Source organism: Chlamydotis macqueenii, chromosome 2 (genome assembly GCF_036417535.1).
Source record: "Chlamydotis macqueenii isolate bChlMac1 chromosome 2, bChlMac1.mat, whole genome shotgun sequence".
In the NCBI taxonomy this organism is placed as follows: domain Eukaryota; kingdom Metazoa; phylum Chordata; class Aves; order Otidiformes; family Otididae; genus Chlamydotis; species Chlamydotis macqueenii.
This window is the reverse complement of record NC_141557.1, coordinates 104007848-104034771: the sequence shown is the minus strand read 5'-3', so window position 1 is coordinate 104034771 and position 26924 is coordinate 104007848. Positions and strand designations below refer to the sequence as shown.

At 39.1% G+C, this 26924-nt stretch overlaps 1 protein-coding gene across 1 annotated transcript in view; it reads left to right on the top strand.

The window, feature by feature from the left end:
* The first annotated feature begins 457 nt into the window (after window positions 1-457).
* DOK6 (docking protein 6) overlaps window positions 458-26924 on the top strand; it is a 262700-nt gene continuing 236233 nt past the window's right edge. Inside the window, exon 1 of the mRNA XM_086742170.1 lies at window positions 458-529. Within this exon, the coding sequence (XP_086598296.1) occupies window positions 464-529 (66 nt within the window). The 5' untranslated portion in view covers window positions 458-463. The remainder of the gene's footprint in view (window positions 530-26924) is intronic.

Below are 26924 nucleotides of genomic sequence, written 5' to 3'. Positions count from 1 at the left end.
CCCGGTGACACCGGCCCGGGCGGCCTCGGCCCCGTCGGCGGACAGGGCCGGCGCTGGAGGCGGGTTCCGCGGCCGCGGCGCCGGGGGCGGTGTCCCCGCTCCGCTCCGCCCGCCGCCCCGCCCGCCTCCCCGGCCGTAGGTGCGGGCAGCCGCGGAGCCGCCGCCGGGCGGAGCGGTGCGGTGCGGAGCGGGGGAAGAGAGGGGGCGGCGGAGGAGTGGAGCGGTCGGCCGTCTCCCGCGGAGCGGAGCGCGGCGCCCGCGGGAGGAGCGCGGAGCCGGGCGGAGCGGAGCGGAGCGCGGCGCCTGCCGCTGCCTGGATGCCAGAGGCGCCTTCGGGAGCCGGCGGCCGGCGGCACCCGGGAGGGCCCGGGGGAGGAGGAGGCGGCGGCGGCAGCGGAGGAGGAGGAGGAGGAGGAGGAGGAGGACTCTGGGCGCGGAGGGGAGGAAGCAGGCAGCGCTGGCCATGGCCTCCAACTTTAACGATATAGTCAAGCAGGGCTACGTGAAAATCCGCAGCAGGAAGCTGGGGGTGAGTGAGCTCTGCCTTCGCCGGCCCTGCTCGCGGTGGGGGCGAGGCGCTGGCGGCCGGTGGGCGGCCTGGGGGGCGGCGATGCCCCGGGCCGGGGCCGCCAGCGCGGGGCGCGGCGACCTGCTGCTGTCGCTGCTGCTGCTCGGACTTCGGTCCCTTCCCCGTGGGGGTCAGTGGGGATGCGCTGCCATTGCACCTCCGGGAGAGCCGGCTTCTCCCCTCGCCTTTACCCGGGACGGCGCCACTCCTCTTTTCTTTCTCAGCGAGCGCCTTCCAGCGTCACTGTCCGCCGAAAGCTTCGCCCTGTCCCTCCGTCCTCTCCCAGTCCCACAGCCCAGGCCGGGGCAGGCACCCCCCTTGGGCGTCCCTCCCCGCCCCTGCCCCCGCCTGCCCCTCGCCCTGCTGCCTCCGGCAGGGGCTTAGGTGCGGGGAGGAAGGCACAGGCAGGGTCTGTGAAAACTTTGGGCACAGATTCTCCCTCCCTTCCTCCCTCTCCTGTTTTGCGAAAGGGATGTCTTCAGTCGGGGCAAGGTCTGAAAATACTGGGGACTGGTGCCTGAGCAGCCTAGGAACGGAAAAGGGGGGAGGGGGGCTGGTGCCCGAGGGGATGGGGGGCTGAGGAAGGGGAGCCTGCAGCGGGCCGGGGGCCAGGCAGGGAGTGAAAGGGGTGACAGCCGCATGAACCGAGAGGCACATGCAGAGGCTGGCGGATCAAAACTGGAGGCGGCCTCTGAGCTGAGGGTGGCCCGGGATGCTCTGCGAGGCCGAAGATGACACCGCGTTACGAGATTGGCCACGGGCACTTTCCCTGATGGGGTACAGCAAACCTTGAAACGACAGTGAAGTTGGAGCAGAGTGCAGGCAGGGGCCAGGATTTCCTAAACTTCAGGCGCTCCCAGGACTCATCAGTTTGGGCTTTCTCTTGCCCTTTGTGTGTGTGGGAATGAGGTGGCTCTGGGGAGCTGGAAGCCCCAAGGCCTCGGCTGGCTTGCACAGCTACTGATGCTGTAAGTAATCCCAGAAGACCAGGGTCCCTGTGGGCTGGAGACCACACCTGGCTGGGAGGAGGGCTGGGGTTCTTCCTGGGTTCACCTTGCTCTTTTTTTCTCTGGCTGTGTGGAGAAGTGGAGAGTCCTTACCTGCTCTTCCCTCCAGGAAGGCAGGCAGCCTCCCCCCTACTTCTTCCGAAACCTAACAGAGCAGGGGCTCTGTGAAATGTGCCCTCCTCCAAGTCATGCTCTGCGAGCTTACCACAGTGCTAATATTTATCTCCTCCTCCTCTCCCCTTCTCCCTTCCCCCCCAGATGCTGTGCTTTGCAGACACAGAATGCGGGATGGTGGGATTCTAACCACAAATTGACCTTTGGAGCGCTTCACTGCCTTGGCAGGGATGTTAATTCCAAAAGAGCACCAAGAGTTTGGTCCAAATCCTTTAGTAGCACCAACTCCAAATGTTTGAGAGATGGTGTAAATCCAAAGAGAATGAATGCTCTTAATAATGGTTTTGCAACCCCAGAGTCACTCCATGCATCAGTCAAGCATTAGTCAATCTGCAGAAGCAATTTCTAAGCCTTAGTTTGTTTCTGCAGTCCTCTGCTTAACCTTTGCTCATCATTTTTTTCCCAGCTCAGCAGTGTTATTAGATGGACCCAACGTAAAGCAGTGAGATGATGGTATAACATCACGTTGATGCTGGCATTTGGAGGCAGAGTTAATCTATTTGATTGGCAAATTTATATTTGAAGGTATCTCAGAGTCCTTTAAGTGTGAAATTATGTATATGCATATCTCTGTATATGCGAACACTTACATACCTATGTGTACAGCGTATATGCAAAAAATGTAGAGTTCATATTACAGTAATCTTGGATGATACTTGCTGCCTTGAGAAAATGAAATTACAAAGACAGTGATATTTCATTGCAGCATGTCTTAAGTAGCTCAAATATCTTGTTTTGAAGACATTACTCTGATTTTTTTTTGGGGGGACATATAACTGCATTTTTTTGGAATGGATATTATTCATGGTCAAAATGATTATCATACTTCTACACTAAACAGAAGTGAAGCAGTTCATACAGTGTCTATGGAGGATCTTCAACTAAAGGGGTGTGTGGGGGTGACAATTCAGACTACGTAGCCTCAGGCAGGTGGTAGTATAAGCTTAAATATGACATATGGGAATGCACATCTGAATAAATCTATTAAGTACAATGTGAAATGGATTATATTACATGGAAAATAACACCAAAATTCAAATGAGATGTGATGGTTGAAAAGTGTGAATATATGTGTATATATCCATAGCTAATTGGATTCTAGTGACTGAATTTCTAAATTAATGCAATTTTTATTCACCAAGTGAAACATTAAAGGTTTGTATTTTTTTTTCCTGTTATGTCTGTCTCCAAGACCAAAGTGTAATGAATTACACTAGTGCTCTCGTAATGTAGGTGAATACATCAGTTTTCAGGGACATAAATGTCTGATAACAAATTAATATTTTTAACCTCCAAAAAATACTGAAAGGTGGGAAGAGAGCTATGGATTTTGAAAACTAAGCCTAAGATCATTTTGAAATACGTAAACAGAATTGTATCTCTTGCTGGATATGTTTCATTCTTATATACTGGAAGTTACTGATATTTTTTTTTTTTTGGTCATAATAGTCTACATTCTTTGAATATTTTGATGTCTCCTAAAAAGTAATTTATTATAACTTGGAGAGCCAAGGTGACTAATACGGATTTTAGTGCTAGATTTGGGCAATAAAACTGATTTGAACCTTTAGGCTGGTATCCAACTCATTACAGAAATTCTTCCAGTGCAGCTTTTATTCTGTCTTGTTTTGTGAGTGAGGGAGCCCTGGCTGGGAGTCAAATAGAAGATACTTGAGTATAATGCAGCCTGTGAAGTTTCAGGTAAAACTGAGTGACATAGTACTGTAGAGCAATATCAGATAGCATATTTCATTTTATTTAAAAAAAAAACAACAAACAAACAAAACACAAAAGCACAAAACAACAACCTTTGACTTGGTGTGAACTTTCTGGAAGAATTCAGTTTTCCAAGAATTTAGTTTTCAAAAACCCAAGTTATAAGTCATCTTCTGATTGCCTCCTTTTATTGATTTTTGTACTTTGTAAAATAGAAACTCTATATGAATGTGTTTTTTTTTTTTTTACAAAGTATCACATGTTTACCTCTGACTTACTATGGCTATACCTTACTTTACTGTCTACTCCCCACATGCATGCAAACTGGATTGTATGAGTGCTGTCTCCAGTCACAGAGGACGGGCAAATGTCCATTCTGAACCGAGTGGTCAGACCTCAGAGCTATTTTGCTATCAATGAGCAATTCTGGTCAGAGAGGTTATCTGAAGTCCTAGATGTAGCCTAAGTCTTGATGGGAACACACGCCAAGAAGTAGTGACAATTTGCCCTCACTTTTTGTTTAATGATACCTGACCATCAAGACTTTGCTTTTTTTTCACCATAGTCATCAAGTGCTCATCTGCCACTGGATTTTCATCTTAATATGCTTCTGTATATTTTCTGACAGTCTCAGTATTTTCAAGCAGACCTCATTGTTGTGATATCTTTATGTTGTTAAAGTAGCTTCTTTTGATGTAGGGTTGGATAGTCACTTTGCCAAAATGAGGAGCTTCACCAGCCTCTCTGTTGTTGTTGGAATCTGACACCTACCTCCATTTGGAAGACCACGATTTCTGCCATGGAGGTATCAGGCCACCAAGAGACACCCAGCTGGTTAGACCACTTCACCTGTCTCCTTTCTGTTGTTAAGCATGAGCTGTATATAAAACTTTTCTAAGGTGTCTTGCAATTTTAAATATATATTAAAGCCTTTATAGTAGACAATCTCACATGTATACGTGACATCTTCATCAGGGTATCGTTGCAAGTCAGAAACTGTAGTTGATGAGAATAACTGTAATTAAACCCGTATTTTAAAAATCTGTTTCCCTGCAGCCTAAATATGCCTTTCTCTTCAGTGCTTTGGCATTCCTGCTCTGTTTGATATTTTGCTTTTCTCTAATACTACATAAAGGAAATACCTCATTCTTGCAGCCATTACATTTGACCTGTGTGACCCTCCTTTGAAATAGATTTGATTGTAATGTGGTGTGCTGTTCAGATCAGAATAGGTCATTTGTGTAGCATGGAACAGGACTGTGCTGCCTTTGTTCTTTTGGAATCTTTCATACTTGTGTCGCATTAAAATTCATATGACACAATTTTATACTGCGCTGGCTGTGCTCATAGGCTGAAACTTTCTTGTAGCAGATTGAATCCCTTTGTTGCCTCCTAATAAACTAAGCTGCAAGGATTTCATGCCTTGTTGAAGTGCTGTTTCTTAGAAGAAGAGCAATTTGATGTCACATTAGGAAGTCTAATTAAAAATGAGCATTGTGTCACTTCGATAGTCTTGTTTTGACCCATATCAATCTTAGAAGTCATAATCTTTTTGTTTGTATGTTTTTGTTTTTTTTTTTTTTTTGCATGCCTTGAACACAGAGCAAAAGAATCCTATCTAATGGAAATTTTTAGCCACTTAGTGAATAAATACTGATTTTTTTTTTTTAATGTGTTTCCACATGTGAGTGCTTCAGCTTATACTCCAATACTGCTGTTCGAAGAGAAAATTATACCTGCCAGTCAGTCTTGATTGAGTAATAAATAACAGGTTGCTCTTAGTCACCAAATGAGAAGTTTTACCATATAAACCCTCCTATTTTTAGCCGTACTTTTAGATCATTACAGGTACCTTTTCTGGAAATGAACATAGTATTTCTCCTTCTGCTGTTAACCCTGTCTTCAGTCAATCAGCACTAACAACGCTATGAATATGAACCTCTGATTGCAGTTTGGTTCCTCTTGAAATAGTGCAGTACATGTTTTACAAAATCCTAACATTTAATTGATATTGTGTATATATTTAGGGTTAAGAACACGAAGGCATCTGCAAAATGCCTTGAGTTTGAGATTACAGTGACTGATTGCAGCAGCTTTGCAAGTGGGTCATGATGAATATAGAGGGCAGAGTGAAGGTTCTTCTGTTTCTTTGAGTTGCCTAGAATATTCTAAGAAACAAACAAACAAATGAAAAAGCCCAAGCAAATAGTGCAGCCCAGAATGAATATACTTCCCATAGATTATTTGATGTTATTATCTAGGGGAAATCTGGTCAGCTTGTTTGAAAGCACCAAAATTGCCATTTATAACTGCATCCTGGTGGATGACTTCAACTGTGGATTACATCGCAGAGCATGAAAATGAATCAAGTGAAACTTTAGGAACTTAATTCCTATCTATAATGAATTTATTTTAATTTTAATAAAGCTCTAGACTGACAAGATACCAGATTTCTTCTGTGTAAAGGAGTTCCTTTTTCACACTAGTTCTAGACAACCTCAGATGTGGATTTAAAAGGATTTCACTGTAATCTGTTAAAGAATCTAGTCACATTTCCTACTTAATACTGAAAATATCATTTAAAATACCAATAATTGCTGCTTTTAATACTTTTTCTTGCTACAGGTACATGAATGGATTTGCAGAATTAAGTGAAAAATGTATGGATTTCCAATTTGGTCATTATGGAAACAAGAATCATTTTGAGCTTTTGACTGGTTCTTATTGATTAAGCATATTGTACAGGAAATGGAAAGAAATATATTGCAGCCATTGTAAACAGGAACAAAAAGTCCAACTATTTTTTATGCTAGTGTTTGTGTTTAAAGAAACTTGTGAGTCAGGCTTGTATTAGGCATTTCTGATTTGCTGTGTTGCCCAGTTGCTTTTCTTGATGTACTTTTCCATCTCTTGATTCTCAAGAGGTCTGGTAGCCAGAGGTGTATTAGTTTTGTAATGGATGGCACTTATTTAAAGGGACAAATAGTTTCTCTTTTGCAGATAGCATACCACATCCATGTTATCAATGGATTATAGATGCCTCTATTTTTACTCATGTGTGTAATATCATTTGCCTCAGTGAGATTATACCTTAGCTCTGTGACAATTACACAAAATAGTGTTTGTAGATGTGACCTCTTTCACTTGCATATTGTGAGATGGTAAAATTTTATTGAGAGTTTATTTGTATCTCCTGTGAAGTGATGGCTTTTTGGTTTTTCATTTAGAATTCTGTCTTTTTTGTCCTACGATGGACATTAAAGACCTGATGAAAAGACTTTGAAGTCAATTTAAAGGAACCCATTAACTTAGGTGGCTTTGGTTCAGAGTCCAAGCGGGAACATTAGCTGGATGCATAGAATGTGAATTTCCTTGTAAAATGCCCTTCAAATCCTCCTCAAAGGAGTTATCCTTTCTCAAATTGGTATTTATGGAAGGAACATTCTCTGTGAATCCAAGGAATTATTCATGTCTTTTCAGTAGTGAGTTTTCTTCCTGGTTTTTTAGAAATAATCTCGCTTCGAATCATTCATTCAGATTTTTGCAAGCAGTGCAAAATGCTTTATAGGGGTTGCCTGGCAACAACATATTCAGGCAACAGCATATGTGAATCAGTTGTTAGTTATACATTTATATATATGACTATGTATAGAGAATGCATTTTAGGTAGGTACTAATGAGAAATTTCTAAAAAGGCTCCCTATGAAATGCTCTTTTATTTTTTTTTTTTTTTTACTTTTTTTAAAGAAAATAAAGGAGTTTGGGTCTACATTAACCTGGAAAGTTTGTCTTTTATTTTAGCTTGAGTAAAAGATCTGCTAGTTGAACAGTTTTTCATAAATGTCATGATGTAGTTAATATACTCATATGCAGACATAGCAAGCAATTTAAAATATTCTTTTTGTTGCAGGTGAAAATTACTTTCATATGTATGAATGTTGATTCATATCCCTCACTGTTCTTTAAATTAATAATATGTTAGTGAAACAAAATGTGGGTACTACTGTGACTACTACTGTAGCCATTCAGATCCATTATATTTAAAATAATTATTGTAAACCTTGTGCTGCATTTTATATTTTTAAACTCTTTAACTTGCAATGCAGCTCTAAGAATAAAAAAATTATTCATGTATTATTGTAATTAATCATCATTTTGTTGCAAACTTTTTCTAGATGAAATACATAGTACTGTGAAATTTCTTTAGTAAGGTGAACAGAGACAAAAAGGAAAATATTTTAATCTTGTGAAGAAAGTTTGTACACAGTAGGACAAAATTGCAAACTTATAAAAAAGAGTTGAGGGAGAGTAGGGTTTGCTGTGACTGTATCTTAACACTTTTGTGTCACGTAAATACTTAATATTCTTTTACTATCCAGAATACATACCCTTGCATCATGTCTGAGAAGAAAATTTGCATGATTGCTTAGTGCAGCTAGCAAACCACTAGAACTGAAAACCTGGTGCAAGTAAAGAGATTTCCAAATAGTGAGATTTTCAGCTGGTTGGAGAATTGGATCCGTTGACTCCAGGAGTACACTTTCTGACCAGGATAGACAGAGTCTTGTTCAGAAAGTTGGGGCTAAAACTGTGAAGTATTTTCAAGATAAATGTTAATATTGAATTCTACTTAGAAATTAAATAAGTAATTAATGCAATCTGTAAGGTACTGATGAAATATACTTCCTTTCTGTGAACTCCACCACAAAACAGTTTTGCAGCTTTTTAACGACTGTAATGTGTGAAATGTGTCACTGCCACTGAGAGGTTACAAGACCATGCAAGTGGAGCCTTGGAGGAATTGCTGTTCACTACAGATGGACATAAATTAGGAAGATAATTAATGGAAGTGTGTAAATCTTTTGAAGGATAGATCTTACTTCTCTCTGGTGTTCAGCTGCCCAACTGACTCTCATCATCTTCAGCTCATCTGGACTGAACTTTGGAAAGGTTGTACTCATTAACGTGTCCGTGAGGAACTGGAAACACACAACATTGACTAGATCTGGGGAAAAAAAAGTTACACACTATCTTCCTGCTGGAGGAAAGGCTCTTCGACATGTTTCCCTTGCCTGTTCCTTGCAAAAATAATTAATAGCAAAGTTTAGTATCAACTGCTGTAGAATGAAATTAGGGCCATTTTTGAGCAGGAAGCTCGTGATACTGGTAATACGCTCTTCTTTGTCTTTGGAATATTTTTTAGACACTGTTGCACCGGCATTCTCTGCCCTCAGAGTGAAGTGGTGTACTCTCTTTTCTCATACAAACATTTATTTTTCCCGCAAAGAGAAAAGAATATGTGAAGCTATACAAAATAATAATGAAAAAGGGGTTTCTGAAGGAGTAGTCATAATTATTAGTTTTTACAGCACCTAGAAATAGGAAACTACATTTTTTGATTGCCCTTTAGGCATTATTATGATAAATATAATTTATATTTATTACATTTACTTTTAATTTTTGTTCTTATTTATCTGACTACTTGTAGATAATGCAGTCATTAGTAAAGTATTTACCTGATGCAGTAAATATATTATCTAGTTCAAATGTGATAAGAGAATGTGAAAAGATAAAATATATGAGGCTTAACTAAGAATGGAGGAAACTTCCATTTTAACTGAAGTTAATATACTAAATTATTAATCACTAAATTAGTACGATAATAATAAGGTACTTTCAAATGAAATTGTTTTGCTGATGAAAGTAATTTTTGTTGATGCAGTTAGAATAGTAATACTTTCTCTGTATGGTAATTGTTTTTCCTCTTGAAACTGTACTTTTAAACTGTTTCTGTGAACACTTCTGCATGTTGTAGAGCTTCCATATGAGAACAGAAAAAGAACTGGGATTTTTTGGCACAACGAAAGCAAGCTAGAGCTGTTCAATGTGTGGTCCTTTTGGCTGCTAGACACGTTTGGATCTCTGACTTCTGTAGCAGGTACTGAAGGTCCCCAGCCTCTTATATAATATCATTCTTAACAAACGTCATTTTCTCCACCAATTATGCAAGGCCAAATACTATGTTAGTCAAATTGTCTACTCATATCTTAGTGATTCTTGCTTTTAAGTTGCGTGGTGTTTACCTGCTGCCTGAGAGAGACTGAGACTCTTTGCCTGGGATGGCTTAAGTTTCATATCTAAGAGTACATTTCTTGACTTCTGAGTGTCAAAGTATTTGATGTTTGGTATTATTATTCTCAAAGTTACAGGTTTTTTAACTCCCATCTGTATACACTGTTATTAACAATGTTAAAAGGACTGGGAATTACAGAGATACAAATACATAACGAAAAATTCTTTGTGAGTGAGGAGAAATGCAATGTTGCTTTTTGCCTTTCAAGAGCAAAAACATTTGTGTATGTGATTTTATATATATATAGGAGTATATATAAAAGAACAACAGAATCCTAACAACAAAGCTAGAAGGTTAATTTTTCATAGTTGTGACAAGAAGGGTAGTAAAATAAAAGATATTTTACTGAAGTTCTTTTTTTTTTTTTTTTTTTTATTCCCTGTAGTCCTTCTTTCTTAAGCTACAGTAAGGTTTATGGAGCTTTTTGCACCATTAATGAAATAACCTCTTTCCAGAAGACAGAAATCTTTGTGCTTACATGATGGACTGTATATGAGAAGAGTTCAATTTTAGTCTTTTTTTCAGAGATATAATTTGTAATCTTGAGTACTTTGATTCATTTCAGCTTTATTCTCAATTATACTAAGCCCACTGCACTACATGAATTAAATTTAAAGCTGCATTAAGGCCCCTTATGCTGCCAGTGTAGTGAAGAATGCTGTTAGTGTAAATGGGAAACAGGCTTTCTGAGCTTAAGTCTTCTGTCTGAAAAGTGAGTAGAATCTCTTTTCATCCACCTCTTCTTTATTTTGCTGTTTCAACTATAAACTCTTGTTAAGTTCTCATTTTAAATATGTAGCTTGTCTAGCACTGATAGCGATCAAAACTGTTATTAGGTACTAGCACTGTATAGAAAATATTGGAATAATTCAGTATTTATTTTTAAAAGTCTGAGTCACAGAACCGTGGAATGGTTGAGGTTGGAAGGGACCTCTGGAGATCACCTGGTCCAACCACCCTGGTCAGGCAGGGTCACTGTCTGTTTTAATGTTGTATGAAGACTTCTTTGACAGGAAAATATATCTCATTTAATTATTCTGTAAAATGTCTCTTTTTACAGTCAGGATTTGTTCAAGTATCTGATATTTACTTTCTTTGTATATAAATATTAATATTTTGCTTTTTTTTCCCCTCACATCTTGCTGATAGAAACTATTGTTCATCAATTTTCATCTTAGAAACAGATGTCACTGATAGGAAGGCAAGAAGTCTGAACTCAATAACTTTGATAGGACTTAAATCTTTTTTGCTTTATTTGAGACACAACTGTAGCACAAACTCTAATGTCTTGAATGGTTTAATTTTTAAAAGTAGATATCATTTAAAATGTTAAAGGCACCTTTATTCACATCTTAACTGGCAGAACAATTCTGAGAGCTGAATATGGTCCACAAGACAATTTTATAATGCTAGGGTTGCTGGTCTGCCGTTGTGAATGTAAATGTCTGACCACAGACATGCACAAATTAGTCATATTTGTCAAATGCATGTCACACAATGCGGCAACCTTATTTTAAGAAGGGGAAAGGGTTAGAGATGTTACTACAACATCTTTTTCCTTTCCTAGTGCAGTATATCACTGGTCAGATTTTGAGAAGGTATCAGAGTATTTTCATTTCCAATTTTTTTATGGAAGAGTATACCTTTTATAACAGTTTGGAAAACTCCTGCCCTCTAGGCTTATGTAAAACTTTCTGCTAGGTAATAATAATAATAATACCTAGCCTTAAGTTGTGCATTTTACCCATTAGTATCTCAGAGCTCAGTGCAGGGAGCATGTATTTGCATGGTCCCATAGAGGAAGGTCTGTGGGACTTTGTGCAGGTTGTAGGGTGAATCAGTTGAGTCCACTTGCAGGGTCTACAGATAAGCAAATGTATTGTCTCTTGAGGAAATCTACCTACACAATATATGCAATAAAAAAGCAGTACAGAAACATTTATTGAAAATAAATATATGAAGATTAAAAAAAAAAAACAAAAACGTAGTTAATCCAGTTGCAGTTTGTTCAGAATAGTAATGCTAGCATGAGCACTTCCAGAAGAAGATTTGTAGTAGCGAGTATTGTCAGGACGCTGGTTTGCCTTTAATAAAAAAACCAAAAAAACCCCACATTTTTCTGCAGCTTTTTGAAATCACTGAAAGATTTGCATTCTCTTCAGTAGGTCATAGCTCAAAGCAAAAGGTTGAAAGAATACCGGGTAGCCTTTGCTAATAGGATGTGTATTGGCTGAATATACTCTTAAGGTTATGTAGTATCAACACACTTAGATAGTAATGTGTTTAATGCAAGCCAGTTCCTTCATCATGTTACATTTTTCCAATCACTGAATGATTCTGAGTTTTGATTTTTTTTTAATAATTAAAGTTTCAATTTAGATCAATCGTAAAGAAGAATAAGAGAAAGGGAAATGTTAAAAATAGGCAAATATCCTACTCTCTGCTGTAAATGCGAACATGTAGGTGAACTAGATCAGCTGTTTCTGGTGTACGTAATCGTTCCTTTCATTAGATCTCACTGTTTTGTGTAGGTACATTTTTAATTGCTTCTGGCAAGTCATAAGATCAAATATTTTTTCAGGAAAAGCTGTGCAACAGGCAAAAATTTTCTCAGCATTAAACCTGCATTTGCGTGTAAATTTTAGCTGTTGTGAATTAGTGAAAGTGAGATTTACAAAAAGCAGAGTAAAAAAATTCTAAGATCTAACTTGCCATATTGGAACACAGTCTCTGACAGCGATTACTCCTGATAATGGTATGAGATGTATTAAATATATAAATCATAAAAATATAACAGAAGGAATAAGGAGCGAAAGAAAGGAAGCAGACTGCTCTATTTTGATGTCTTTGCAGAAAAACAGGAATGGAATTACTTTTGTGGTCCCAGAATTCTTAGTAAAGCAGAAAGCTGTAGTTTTTTAAAGGTAGAGTAGATATGTTAATGGAAAGGCTCTATTTCTAGAATATAAGCCATTGCATGGTACAAGTCTTGTTCAAGACTCAGAGGCCAACCCAGATACTGGTGGGTCACTACCACTTCAGAAGATTCAGGTTATTTTGAAGAATTAGGTCTGAATGCCTGTAGAGGATCATTAGAGATGCCTGTTTTCAAACACTTATTAATCATTTGAGGTGAAGATAATACAAATTGTGAAAGGGAGATGAAGCTGATGATAACAGTTTAGCAGCCAGTGAAGAACATTGGTTAAACGGCTGGAGTCAGGTGTCTGAGATGCTTTGAAAACTGAAGCCACACAATGAGACATGGGGAGGAATCTGCGGACAAGCCATGGAATGGTGTTAGATGAGATTTATGGGCAATGAGACAAAAATTTGTACTGGTGAGCCTCATATATTTGAGGATAAATGTTAGTCTAATAGCCTTTATATGATAATATCCCTACAATGTTTAGATGTATTGCTTTGGGATTTCTTGAGCTGAAGGAGAAAATAGAAAAGTAATTGTCTGTATTTTATAGACTTTAAAATATTTTTGACCTGATTTTGACATGTTATTTTGACATGATCGTACCATAATGCAGTTTATGTCCTAGGAGAACCCAGAGGTTAAAAACATTTCAAAATGGTTTTGGAGGTGTATTTTCCAGAACTCTTGATGTCAGAAATTTTTGCCTGGGGTCTTTTTATTTTTTTTTCTCCTCTGAACAAACAAATCTATCGTTTCTACTATGTTTCTGTATAATGTTATTCTGTAGTTTATATTAATTCATCCTAAAAAGAAATATTCTAGGTGAATCTCTCCTCCACTGCAATCTGAACAAAAATAAGTTTAAAACTGTAGTGAGGTGATGGTGCCTCTTGTTCAGTTCCTCAGAATCCTTTTCCTTTTTTTCCCCACCTCTGTCTTACCTGAAACATTTCAGAGACCATCCTGTAGATAAATAATTGATCTTCTGATAGCAAAATTAACACTTTTCCTTTCTGTAACCTGGAAATTGCTAGAAAGAGTAAATACCAGTTCTCAGACAGATACGCTTCCTAATAGACTTCATCGATTTACTTGTACTAATTAAAAAAGGTTGAGCTAATGGGCCAAATATCTACTTGTCAGTAGAAAAGCATATGAAGAAATACAACCTCCTTTGGTTATGTCAGGCTTTTCAGTCTAGGAAATGTAAAAAGTTGTAAATGATATTGATCTTCATTGGCCTGAGCTGACTCACAGTAGTGCCACAGCTGCACTCTTGCTCATGCTCACGGCTGAGCCGAATGTACAGTAGATGAACTGAGTTAAACTGGGGGATTTGAAATGGAGAATGCTACTTGCTGGCCTTTGAAGTAAACTATAGAGAGCTATAAAACAAAGAATAACTGCCTGCATAGCTCTTAGGATGGTCATGACTGAAACAGTGAAAACAGAAGCAGCTCAACTAGCAATGCATAATTACCAAGAGATTCTTAATGTTTAATCATCCCTAGTGTTTGTTCATTAAGTTAGGCTTGCAGTGAATTTATATACAAATACAGAGGAAAGACCTTCGTGAAAGAGGAGCCAGCCACAGGGCTCACCACAGGAATGAAAATTTTGATCGTTTTATTCAATCCTTTGTTGTGGCAGATTCATAAAGTAAAGTTCAATCATTTTCAGAAAGTGCCATTAAAAACTAAACTGAATAGAGCGATTCTTCATTTTTCAGAATTGTTTTTCTAGGTAGATAAGTAATTTTAGGAATGCATCCCATGTAAATGGGTTTTGTTCAGATTTCGTGTTTCAGCTTTTCTTCAGAAATCAGGAGGGTTAGAAAACAATTTCTGAAACAAAAAAATTGAATTGCTTGTGTAATATTTTGTCCTTGGGACCAGATGCCTTAGGCATAGGCCTTTAATCCCTGTGCCCTAGTTACAGCAATTAAGGTTCATGAAATATAAATGTTGTTACATATGCATCTTGGTTTCTCCTTTTTTCTTCTGTTTCAAAATCAGTCTGAAATATTAATGATCATATTAAATGCACTCTGTTATGTGAATCGCTGTTAATATTGCGTTCTCGTTATTCTGATATATGCAGTGAACTACATTTTCTAACATTTAGACTTAAATATGTATTCTCTTGCTGAAGGAAATCTGATTTTTATAATGTGGTTGGTTTCTTGTAGGCCTGCCTCTTTATCTGTATTTAAATAAAAAAGGTGCTGAAGATATGCAGCACAGCTTATAATTGTTCATGATTTCTAGTGCTGCAGTGCAAATTAATCATTGTCGAACTGTGCTGGGGAGAATTGAAATGCCTAACAGCATCGTGGTCCCTGCCTGAAAGAGCTTACATTCTAATGTCTGAAATGTTAAAGCTATCCTTCAAAGTCTCATGGTATTTTTTTTCACTGAAAGATTTCTCTCCATCTAAATTTATTATCCGTTTCTGCCTATCATGGCTGTGCAAATGGATTTCTAAACCTTGATTGTGACAGTTCCCTTCTCCTCCAAAACTGATGAAGAAATGGGCACTGATGTGAATAAAGTCCCCATTAGAGCACTTGTATTATACAGCTTTGTTGGGATCATGGAAAGCACTGATAGGGGATGAAGGTACAAAGAGAGGTGGAAAAACAATTGGGTTTAGATGGTTCTAAATTGAAACCAATAAAAGAAGCGCTGTATGTGTAGCAACAAGTATAGCGATGCGCAGATTGCTCTTCGCTTGTAGACAGTAGTCACTTTGGTATAGATGTGAAAGCTCCCAAACGAAAAATTGACAGCCTTCTGGGGGGCTTTGTTTTGTTTTTTAAGGCAGAGGCATATGTCACTGTAAAACAACTATACCTACTTTAATGTGGCCAGAAAAGAGGCACTTAGCTGTTCCACTGCAAAAAGAATGAGTTAATAAACCCGGTGCACAATCTGTCTCTGCTGTAGCTCTTGGCACACAACAGCTCTAATTGGTGGAAGCTATTGAGGCCTTAATTGCTGATTTTGCAGTACTGCCATGTTTACTGATAAGGTTTAATACAAGCTAAAATTTGTTAACTAGAGAAAAACAGTCACACTTGCATGAAGAGTGTGAGGACAAACAGCAGGCTTTTCTGTAGCACGGAATGATGACGAAGTATTTTAACATGTGGCATCACTAGAATTTCCCTTTCAGACTAATGAAATGCCTTTCTTTCTTTGAGCAGAAGAGCAGGAAAAAAAACATTTCTGAGTTATATGTTATTCAGCTAGTACTGAAATAAGCCTGTAGTTCAAGTGATAGCTGGATGTTCACCTGGCTGATTTACATCACTCTTATGTATCATTTTTTTTTTTGTCTCCTGGAGAAGGATAGATACAACCATTAGATTTGCATTACGTCAGGAGATCTGGGATTGGGTTGAGTGTATAAAGGAGAAATGCCAATTGTGCCCACCAGCTGAAGATTATCTACATCAGTAGTTGTGGTAGTAGTAGTATCTTCCTAGTATTAAAATTTAGGTTTAATATCACAATCTATTCACTGAGCTGTTGTTTCATTCAAGTTTCTGAATATGATAAAAGCTTTGCTGTTTGCCAAATTAATGAAGGACCATTAAAGTGTTAAAAACTTTAGTTCTTGAACTGAGACATCCTCATATGTTTATGTTTAATGCAGTGTTATTACAGTGTAATACGATCACTTTTTAAGCTACTAACTTGCTGTTTCATCTCTGAACTATAAGTTGAAATCATTATTTGTATTTCAGTTTATATAGCAGTAATAAAAATATCAAGTAATGTTATTACATGGCTGTTTATGTCCCAAAAGATAAAAGGAAAAATAAATGAAAATCTGTTTTGTGCTTAATGTATCACTCTGGAAGTGCAAGTTTTCTCTGTCATAGCATGTTTTTCATATACTGGATGGATAGTTTAGAGCAGAGGAAAATGTAGGGTATTAGCTAAGTGAAAAGCAGATAGAATCATAGGATTGTTAGGATTAGAAGGGACCTTTAAAGGTCGTATAGTCCAACCCCCCATAAGGAACAGGGACATCTCCAACTAGATCAGGTTGCTCAAAGCCTCATCCAACCTGGCCTTGAACATCTCCAGGGAAGGGGCATCTACTACCTCTCTGGGCAACATTCCATTGTTCCACTACCCTCACTGTAAAAAAAATTCTTCCTTATATCAAGTCTGAATCTGTTCCCTTCTATTTTAAAACCATTACCCCTCATCCTATCGCAACAGGCCCTGCTAAAGAGTTTCTTCCCATCTTTCTTGTAGGTCCCTGTTAGGTACTGGAAGGCTGCTATCAGGTCTACCAGGAGCCTTCTCCAGGCTGAACAGCCCCAACTCTCTCAGCCTGTCCTCATAGGAGAGGTGCTCCAGATTTCTGATAATCTTTGTGGCCCTCCTCTGGCCTCATTCCAACAGGTCCATGTCCTTCTTACGTTGGGGATGCTACTACGGCATCAGATGCTACTGTGGACTCCAAATGAGGTTTTGTCTTCATGTTTGAAAAATACAAGACTCTATTCAAAGAGGTCTTGTGCTTGCAGATGATTAAGATTGATTTCATTTTGTTACTGAATATACTGTGTCTTGAGTATATTCTGTAAGCCATATATGTTACCTCACACGGTTCATGAAATGTACGTTAATCTACATAACTATATGTGTGTAGAAGAGTAGTGAGTTGAAGTACCTTAGAACAGTGCTTTAATCCAGTATTTATTAATGCTCAGAAGATGAGAAATAGGGCATGTTCATCTAGTGTACTGAAAAAACTAATAGTAATTAGTATTATATTAAGTTTCTCTGCAATTTAGATGGAAATGATGTCAAAAATACTTTAATTGAAAAGAATAGATATTGCTATTTCAATTAGTAATTGACTTTGATTGTAAATTTTCTCTACATCTTGGACCAATTTTGGTTCAAATAGTATTCAGTTAAATAAGTCATAACTCCATATGGGTCTATGACAATGTGAAATATTATAAGTTGTATTACATAGTGGTTTAGATATATCACAGGACAGCTTCTTTAAGTACAGTCAAGTGGTTGGTTTGGAGTTTCTTCAGTGCTCTGCATCTTCTGTAGTAGTCCATAATACTGGGTAGTTCTAGCTTTGAAAGGCTGAAAGAGAGCAAAACAAGACTTCCATCAGCAAGATCATCATTAAATAAAACTAAGCTATATACACGTGAGATGCACTCTAAGTCGAGGTCAAGAATTACTGTATCCTTCTCTGCTTTTAAAAGTCTCAGAGATTTGCAAGTCCAGCTCACAAGAATTACCTTCTTCTTGCCACACAATTTGGCAAACTTGTGTGATTATCCACGGAATGGGTAGCATTTTTTTTCTGTAAAAGCAATGTGATTCAGAATCTATTATCTAGTATTGTTCTTTTACTCACAGATGCAGCAAAATATATCAAAATCTTGTTGATTTTATTAAAATTTGAACAACAAGATATTTCTGAAAAGCATTACAGAAAATGCAAAACAATTTAAAGGGCCACAGGTCTATGGTCTCTTTAACTCTATCTGCATGCTTCATTGTGGGTTTAAAAAAAAAAAAAAAGAAAAAAAAAGTTACTTAATTTCCTTCCTGTTGCCAAGAAACAGTTACCAAAATGTATCTATCATCTGCTCTGTTAACATAGGAAAGGGTCTTCAATCAAATAGTAGTGACAATAAAATCATTAACTCCTTCCTCTGCCTTTTCCTTTCACTTCACTGAAGTGTGAAACAGAAAATATGAAAGAGTAATTTTTAAATAAGACAAACAGGAAAACAAGCTGCTGTGTTCCTGATCTAGGTAACATTGTTGTAGAAATGTTAGCTTTTGTATTTCCTAACCATTTAATCTGGATATGTGTGTTAACAATACTATGTTCATAGTTCTATGTTCAATATTCTACTGGTAATTTTAAAAACACATCTTTTTGCATAAACTTTATGTAGTAAATCAGATATTATGACTCCACTGTTTTATCTCCTATTCCATTTCTTTTCTTTGAGACCAAGTTGTGTGGTGCCATCGACACGCTGGAGGGAAGGGATGCCATCCAGAGGGACCTTGACAGGCTGGAGAGGTGGGCCCATGCCAACCTCATGAAGTTCAACCAGGCCAAGTGCAAGGTCCTGCACCTGGGTCGTGGCAATCCCAGGCACAAATACAGGCTGGGCAGAGAATGGATGGAGAGCAACCCTGAGGAGAAGGACTTGGGAGTGCTGGTGGACGAGAAGCTCAACATGAGCCAGCAATGCGCCCTTGCGGCCCAGAAGGCCAACTGCATCCTGGGCTGCATCAAGAGAAGCATGGCCAGCAGGTCGAGGGAGGTGATTCTCCCCCTCTGCTCTGCCCTGGTGAGGCCCCACCTGGAGTACTGTGTCCAGTTCTGGAGCCCCCAACATAAGAAGGACATGGACCAGTTGGAGAAGGTCCAAAGGAGGGCCACGAGGATGATGAAAGGGCTGGAGCACCTTTCCTATGAGGACAGGTTGAGAGAGTGGGGGCTGTTCAGCCCCTGGAGAAGAGGAGGCTCCGGGGAGACCTGATAGCAGTCTTCCAGTACCTCAAGGGGCCCTACAAGAAAGATGGGGAGAGGCTGTTCAGTAGGGCCTGCTGTGATAGGATAGGGGGTAATGCTTTCAAAATAGAGAGACGTAGATTTAGATTAGATATTAGGAAAAAAATGTTTTACACTGAGGGTGGTAGAACGCTGGAACAGGTTGTACAGAGAGGTGGTGGAAACTCTCCCCATCCCTGGAAACTTTCAAGGCCAGGCTGGATGAGGCTCTGAGCAACCTGATCTAGTCGGGGATGTCCCTGCTCCTTGCAGGGGGGTTGGACTAGATGACCTTTGAAGGTCCCTTCCAACTCTAACCATTCTATGATTCTATGATTTTATGATTCTTCCTCTTATATTTTAAGTAGTGATACAGAATTTTAATACAGAGAATAAGGTTTTATAAGCAAAAAAAATATTATTTGTTTTTATCTTCCTTTAGTGTCTATTAGCTTACGGTGATAGTCCATAAAAAAAAATTGTGCTACTAGAGAACCAAACTTTTGAAATATACAATTTCTATTTTAAAGTGCATTACAAATTCTGGAGTAATGCACATTACTAATTGCTCATTATTCTATTATTTTGTCTTTTAAAAAGAGCACTACTTTATCAAAATCAAAACATTACTTTTACAAGAGACACAAAACACTTATTAAGCTTTGAAGCACCAATCAGAAAGTACTAAATGCACTAGACCAGACTGTCTCGTGTTCTACCTAAAGCCATGTGATGTAACCTTTGTGACTCTTAAGAGCATATTAAAAGTTATTTTAACTGCAAAACCTACTTTGTCTAGATAAATGACTCTGAAGATTTGAAAGAACCAAGGTATTAGTCTAAAATTCAGTCCATTGTTATGCTTCAGCTGTCCAGAACTTTTATTCAATTTACCCGTAGTTAACAAATTTCATACTGAAAATTACCTTTTTCAGTAATGATATGCTCCTTTTATATTTGCTTCTTGCCTAATCTGAAATCCATGATGAAAGTAATAATTTGCTATTATTCCTTTATTCTCTTTAATCAGTAGATGGCTCTACCAAGCCACTAACATTTTCTGATCATGGTGGCTGCATTTGAGAGCATTTGGGTGATATAAGTAGGTAGTTAAGATGTTTCCAGATGCAGGAGGCTTTTCATAGCTTATTATTTTTTTATTCTTTTTCCATATAAACTATGAAGAAAGGGCATGGATAATGCATCTGCTGTAGATATTCAAGTTGCACTTAAGTGTTGCACTGGTGTGATTGACTAAGTCATGTCCTAGGTCAGCTCGTACTCACTTATTTTGAGTATATTCACAGCAAAATATCTTAGACGAGAAATAAGAATTCTTTACTTTAAAAAGCAATAAGCTAAACAGGATAATCTGAATATAATAATAAAAAGATTTAAGAAGAGAGAAACAATTAGTATTTTCATTCCTCTGTTGCAGTTGATTCCTCAATTCTTATTAAAAAATTCCTTTGAGTGCTTATCCAGTGTGTTTGCTGTTATCTGTTGCTGACATTTGTTAAAGGTAAATGGAATCAGTGATAACTTGTATTCATTTCTATCATGTCATAGTTTTAAAATAGAGGGAAGTAGATTCAAAATGGACATAAGGAAAAAAAAAAATTAATGTTGAGGGTGCTGGAACACTGGAACAGGTTGCCCAGGGAGGTGGTAGATGTCCCATCCTTGGAAACATTCAAGACCAGGTTGGACAAGGCTCTGAGCAACCTGATCTAGTTGGAGATGTCCCTGTTCTTTGCAGGGGGATTGGACTAGATGACCTTTAACGGTCCTTTCCAACACAAACTATTCTATAATTCTGTGTACAGTTTTAGGGCATGCATTTGATGTGAGTTAAGCAAATAGAACTCCTACTACCCTAAGAGAATTCTCCCAGATTTTCAGTGGATTAAGACTTGCAATCCAGGAAGCAAAAATTAAAAAAAAAAAAAAAAAAAAAAAAAAGAAGAAAAAAAAAGAAGAGAGAGAGCTAAAATGAAGAAGCAATTTGTCTCCATAGTTGCATTTTCCTCTACAACTCTTTGATGTATCATAAATGTAGCAAGTACAGCTATTAACTTGATTCAGTCTCTTTCACAACACATCATTGCTGCTCTGGAGAGAGATTTGAGACAGTGCTGGACAAGCAGAAAAAGATACCGGTCTTCTGAAAAAGAAGTAAAGAGTTAAGAAGAGCAAATGAAGGAGAGTTTAGAAACAGTCAATTTAATATATGGCAAACATTTTGTAAATGAGAAATAAAGGAATATAATTTCTGTAGTTAAAATTGCAACTCATAGTATCTAGCATTTCTATAATTGTTACAATAGGAGTTAGCCCACAGTACTCACTAGTCTTGTGTAGCTGAGATATTACTACAGGATAAAAAGTCTTGTCTGCTTTCTTATTGTGAGGCTGTTTCCTTTCACATTAATACAATGTCATGGACAAATGTGTTCAGCTCTGGAGCCCCCAACATAAGAAGGACATGGACCTATTGGAGAGAGTCCAGAGGAGGGCCACGAAGATGACCAGAGTGCTGGAGCACATTTCCTATGAGTACAGGCTGAGAGAGTTGAGGCTGTTCAAGTCTGGAGAAGATAAGGCTCCAGGGAGACCTTATAGCGTCCTTCCAGTACCTAAAAGGGGGCTTATGATAAAGAGGGAGAAAGTCTTTAGCACGGCCTATTGTGATAGGACAAGGGGTAGTTGTCGTAGTTCAGCCCCGATCGGACCAGACTACGCAGTCTCTCTCTCACTCCCCCCACCTTCCGAGAAAACAGGGAGAGAAAATATAAGGAAAAACGGCTCGAGGTTTGAGATAAGGACAGGGAGAAATCCTTAAAGTTACCGTCACGGGCAAAACAGACTCGACTTGGGGAAAACTATTCATTTATTACTACAAATAGCAGGATAATGAGACAGAGAACAAGATAACCTCCATCCACCCCTCCCTCTTCCCAAGCTTAACATTATCTCTACCACCTTCCCCTCCCGAGCGGCACAGGGGGGAAGAGGGAATGGGGGTTGCAGTCACTTCATCATATGTTGTTTTACGCCGCTGCTTCATGGTCGGGGGAAGAACTCCTCACATTCCTCCCCTGCTCCAGCGTGGGGTCCCTCCCACGGGCCACAGTCCTTCGTGGAACTGCTCTGGCGTGGGTCATCTCTTCCACGGGTGCAGTCCCTCTAGAACAGCTGTCCCAGCGGGCCCTCCACAGGCCACAGCTGCCTTCAGGCATCCACCTCCCCCAGTACAGGGTCCTTCACGGGCTCCAAGTGGATCTCTGCTCCTCCGTGGACCTCCATGGGCTGCAGGGGGACAACCCGCTCCACCATGGTCGTCACCACAGGCTGCAGGGGAATCTTGGCCAGGAGCCGCATTACTCCGCCCCCTCACTCTTCACTGACCTTGGCGTCTGCAGCCGTTCCTCACAACAGGCTGGTAGATGTCTCTCAGGATCTTTTTTGTTACATCTTATTCACTTCTCATCTCCTTTCCACTTCTTGCAGCCGGGCTGGACCGAGTCGGGCCCAGTCAGCTGCCTGGTGAGAGGCCAGAGGGTGAGGCCTGCAAGGCCCATGAGGTCTGCGCCTCCCCCTCTGCGCCTCTGCCCCCGCTCAGCTTCTTCACATCTTCTCTCCTCTTTTTTTTTTTCCTGTTTTCCCCTTCTTAAATACGTTATCGCAGAGGCGTTATCACGGAACATTCTGCTACCAATCGGCTCGGCCTTGGCCAGCAGCAGGTCCGCCCTAGGCCCGGCCGAGTCCACTGAAGAAAGGGGAGCGACTTCTAGCAGTTTCCTACAGAAGCTACCACCTTAGGCCCCCCCTCACTAACAAAACCACGACAGTAGTGATTTAAACTAGAAGGAGGTAGATTTAGATTAGATATAAGGAAGAATTTTTTTTACAGTGAGGGTAGTGGAACACTGGAACAGGTTGCCCAGAGAGGTGGTATATGCCCCATCCCTGGAAACGTTCAAGGCCAGGCTGGATGGGGCTCTGAGCAACCTGATCTAGTCAGGGATGTCCCTGCTTCTTGCAGGGGGGTTGGACTAGATGGCCTTTAAAGATCCCTTCCAACCCAGAGTATTCTATGATTCTATGGTAATAGATGAGCTGCCACATATGTTGCAATACAGTCATTTAAATTTTTAATATTTGGCTAGATCTGCCTTTCAGATTTACTCTATTGTAGCTTCAATGGTTAATAATGTGTTATCAATGTGATTGGAAAAAAAAAAGGAACGGTGAAATTTCAGGCACATTTGAAAGCATAGCTAAATGCATGATATCAGTTCTTGTTTTCAAAGGAGATGAAACAAGCCTGAGATCATTCAGTTCAGTGATGCTAATCATATGTGGTCAAGATAGATATGAAAGTGAAAGAGTAGGGAACACAGGTTCATGTTTTAGTTGCAGGTTTTTGTTGGCCCTTTGCTACCTACACTCAGGCAATTCAACAGCCATCTGCAATGAATAATAGAAAATAAGGAGCTACATTTTGTGTTTTACTCTCTCAAACTCTCTGAACCTTTTTCTGTCTTACGCATCTGCTGCCAGTGTTGTTGAGTCAGCAGCTTATTTCAATTCAAGTAATCAAAACTCTGAAAAATTACTTCTCTACTTTTGTTTGCCCCACAAAAGCAGCTTCTGTCAATATAATATACTTTTATTTTACCTCTGTTCTTCACCCTTTTCTCTGGTGGAAATCTACCCTTGTGTCTGCAAGGGTTTAATTTCTTTCCAAGGTCACAGGACTCTGGAGTTACCAAGCCTTACTGGCAGCTGGCAAAATTACATTTGGCAGCATGAACATTTTCCTTGGAGCTCAGTGGATGCCAGCACACTGTTCAAGCTTTACTCTTGGCTAATATCTTGTCTACTGGAGACCTGGAAAACTGTAGCCAACTAAGATCGTGCTTCTTTTGCTTTCATCTCCAGAAGCAGCCATTGTACTAGCTCTTTGTCAGTATTATAAATTCCCTTTTCCCTAACGGAAGAACAAGTTGAGGGGATACACAAATCGCAATCAATGTTGCTTAGGGCACCTTTTATTCATTAAGCTATTATAAAGTAAATAAAACCATTCTTATTAATAGCAGATAATACTTCACCCAACACATGTACTTATTTGCTCACACAGTTTACTCACATGCTTGGTTATAGTTACTTTGCAGGAGGAGTGGTGGGAGGCCAATGTGACTGTCTGCACAGAGGCAGAGAGCTCTGCTGGCATGCCAGGGCTTCTGGGCAGGTGTTGAGGAAGAACTTCAAGGGGCCCTTTCTCTCATCAAGTCTGTAAATGATGCCGTAGTCTTTGCTTGCATGTACCAGCCGTTGCCTTCTTGTATGGGTTCCAAGTTGTACAACCTGTGGTTGATGTTTTTGTGTCCTCAGGGCCTTCCGACAGCCGGTCAGTGTTGCAAGTGTATCAGCTCTTGCAGTCTCAACAGGACAGTTGGTCTCTAGAGCTTATCAGTCCTTGGGAAACTTTCATGCACTGCTTTCTTGGCAGCATTAGAGTTCAAATGTGTTTCTTTTCTTTGGCCAGTTTCCTGGTAACTGCTTTCTCCATTCAAACCTATACGGGCTTTGATGGCACCCAGGAAGTCGCATGGGTTCATTAGCTGCTATGTAACTCTCATCTCCATCACTGATGAGAGTAATCTTTTTCAAGCTCTGTGTTCTTATTTCTCTTTCTGCTACATTTCTTTCTGTCACTTTTCTGCCTGCCTTCTTAGTAACAGTCATCAGTATTAGGTTAAAACTGAATAAGCACTTCCAGCAAGGGAAACTGATGCTAAGCTAAGTGCAGAGTGAGGAGACAACCCATACAGAGCAAAAGAATGCCAAGGTCTGCATTTGTTAGTGATAAGAGTAAAATTATTTCTTATGGAATTCAGAATCACTGATTGTTCATTGAATACCTCATTTCATGTCCTCTCTTGAAGCTAATGTGACTGCTCAGCAAAATTCACTATATATTTCTTTTTTTTTTGACTGTGTGTTTGTGCAATGATGCTACACTGATGAGAAAGGAAGCAGGAGGTTGATTTAATACAGCATTAAAAGCTTAGCCTGTGTAAGTTTTGAGAATGTTTGTACAAAACGTACAGCATTTTGCACACATGTTCAAACACTTAAAAGTCTGTTTGTCTTAGTAATCTTCTCTCTTAAATAAATTTTCTAAACATTTCATAATATCTTAATTTAAGGTGAATTCGCTGAATATTTCTCTTTATTGATAACATTTGTTGGAAAGGTTGTTGCCTAACTGAACATGCTTTTACACTTGTGAATGTAAAAGCACTTTCATCCTTTTTTCATAGTGTATGTCTTTTCATACGTGAATAAAATGCAGATTTATTAAATGAATACTTCTTTAAATTTGTTTGTTATAGTTTATTTTCTAACTAAAGTTTAAATAATTGTAGTAATTAAAGTATAATCTTTGACATTGAGGGCAACTCAATGTTCTAGTTGAGTTAAACTAAAAAACAATAATTTCTTGTTGCAGAGGTTAGGAAAAGAAAAAGTACCTGTGTGAATAACGGAGTCTCATTAGAAAGAGTATCCAAACAGTCATGCCTGATGTTTCAGGTAAAATATTTTTGCCTAAACGGTCAAGTTCCTTGTTATAATACCTGTGCATCTAGAGAGAGAGGAGAGAGTAAGGGAATATATTTAATTTCATCAAAATTACTTTAGACAAATTGTCAAATGCAATTTAATTGATGTGAAAAATTCTCTGAGATGTGTCTCTGCAACTCTGCCTAGGGGGCCACGCATAGGCCACGTAGTGAGTACTTCACCTATCTAGAGCATTTCTGAATTGTCAGTCACTGCAATAGCAAGGTATCATCCTGATTAGAAATTGTTATAGTATGTACTATAACAGACGCTTCCTTTATGCATATTTCTGCAGTTTTTTTCAAGAATTCTGTAGGGAAATCACCTCTAGAATGACAGAATGTATTGATGGCTTGGAGTCAGATCCCAATAAAAAAGCAAAATTTTCATTTCAGTCTGAGGGATTTAAGCCATTTTTTATCTTACGTAAGTATAATGTAGACTGATGCAGTATTTCAGAATGGCCACAGCAACTGGTTATTCCAGTACAACAATTATGTTCATTTAGTGTGGATAGATGCCAGAAGTGCTTTGGTCAGGTAGGCTTTTCCTTCATTATGCCATTTCTCTATCAGAAATGGGAACATGTGTGGTTATCTTCTCACAGAAACTGAACCTCAGAACTTAATAAATAATGCTGTGAGAAATTGAATTATATAGGATTAAGACTGACTGTCTAAAGTATGTTAATTTGTATGATGCACTTGTACTCTTGGATTCAATGTTTTCTTGCTTTTACTTGAGGATTCTCGAGTCCTCAAGCATTTCCTGGTTTTCAGGTAAAACAACTATGCCATTTTATGTCTGAAAAGCCTTTGAACAATCTCTTAGCAGTGATAGCATGCCACACTCTTACATTATCAATGCTTTTAATTCTTAGAAGACTTAAAGTCCTCCTGAAATCTGTGTCTACTATATGTAAGTTTCTGTGAATATTTTCCTTGAAGCTTATGAATTATGCAGGACAACTTTATGTTGAGTTCTAGTTTCATATACTATTTTAGCTGTCCTTTTCATATCAACACATCAATGTAGCACACACCAAAATGGAAGGAGAGCTGGGCTGACGTCAGTGTATACAATATCTAGGCACATGGGTGGCAAAGCACTGAGGAGAAATGTATATTTTTTTTTTACATATGATCTAATCTGAGGTTATTAATTATATTAATTATTCCAGACCACTATTAATGGTCCTGCAGA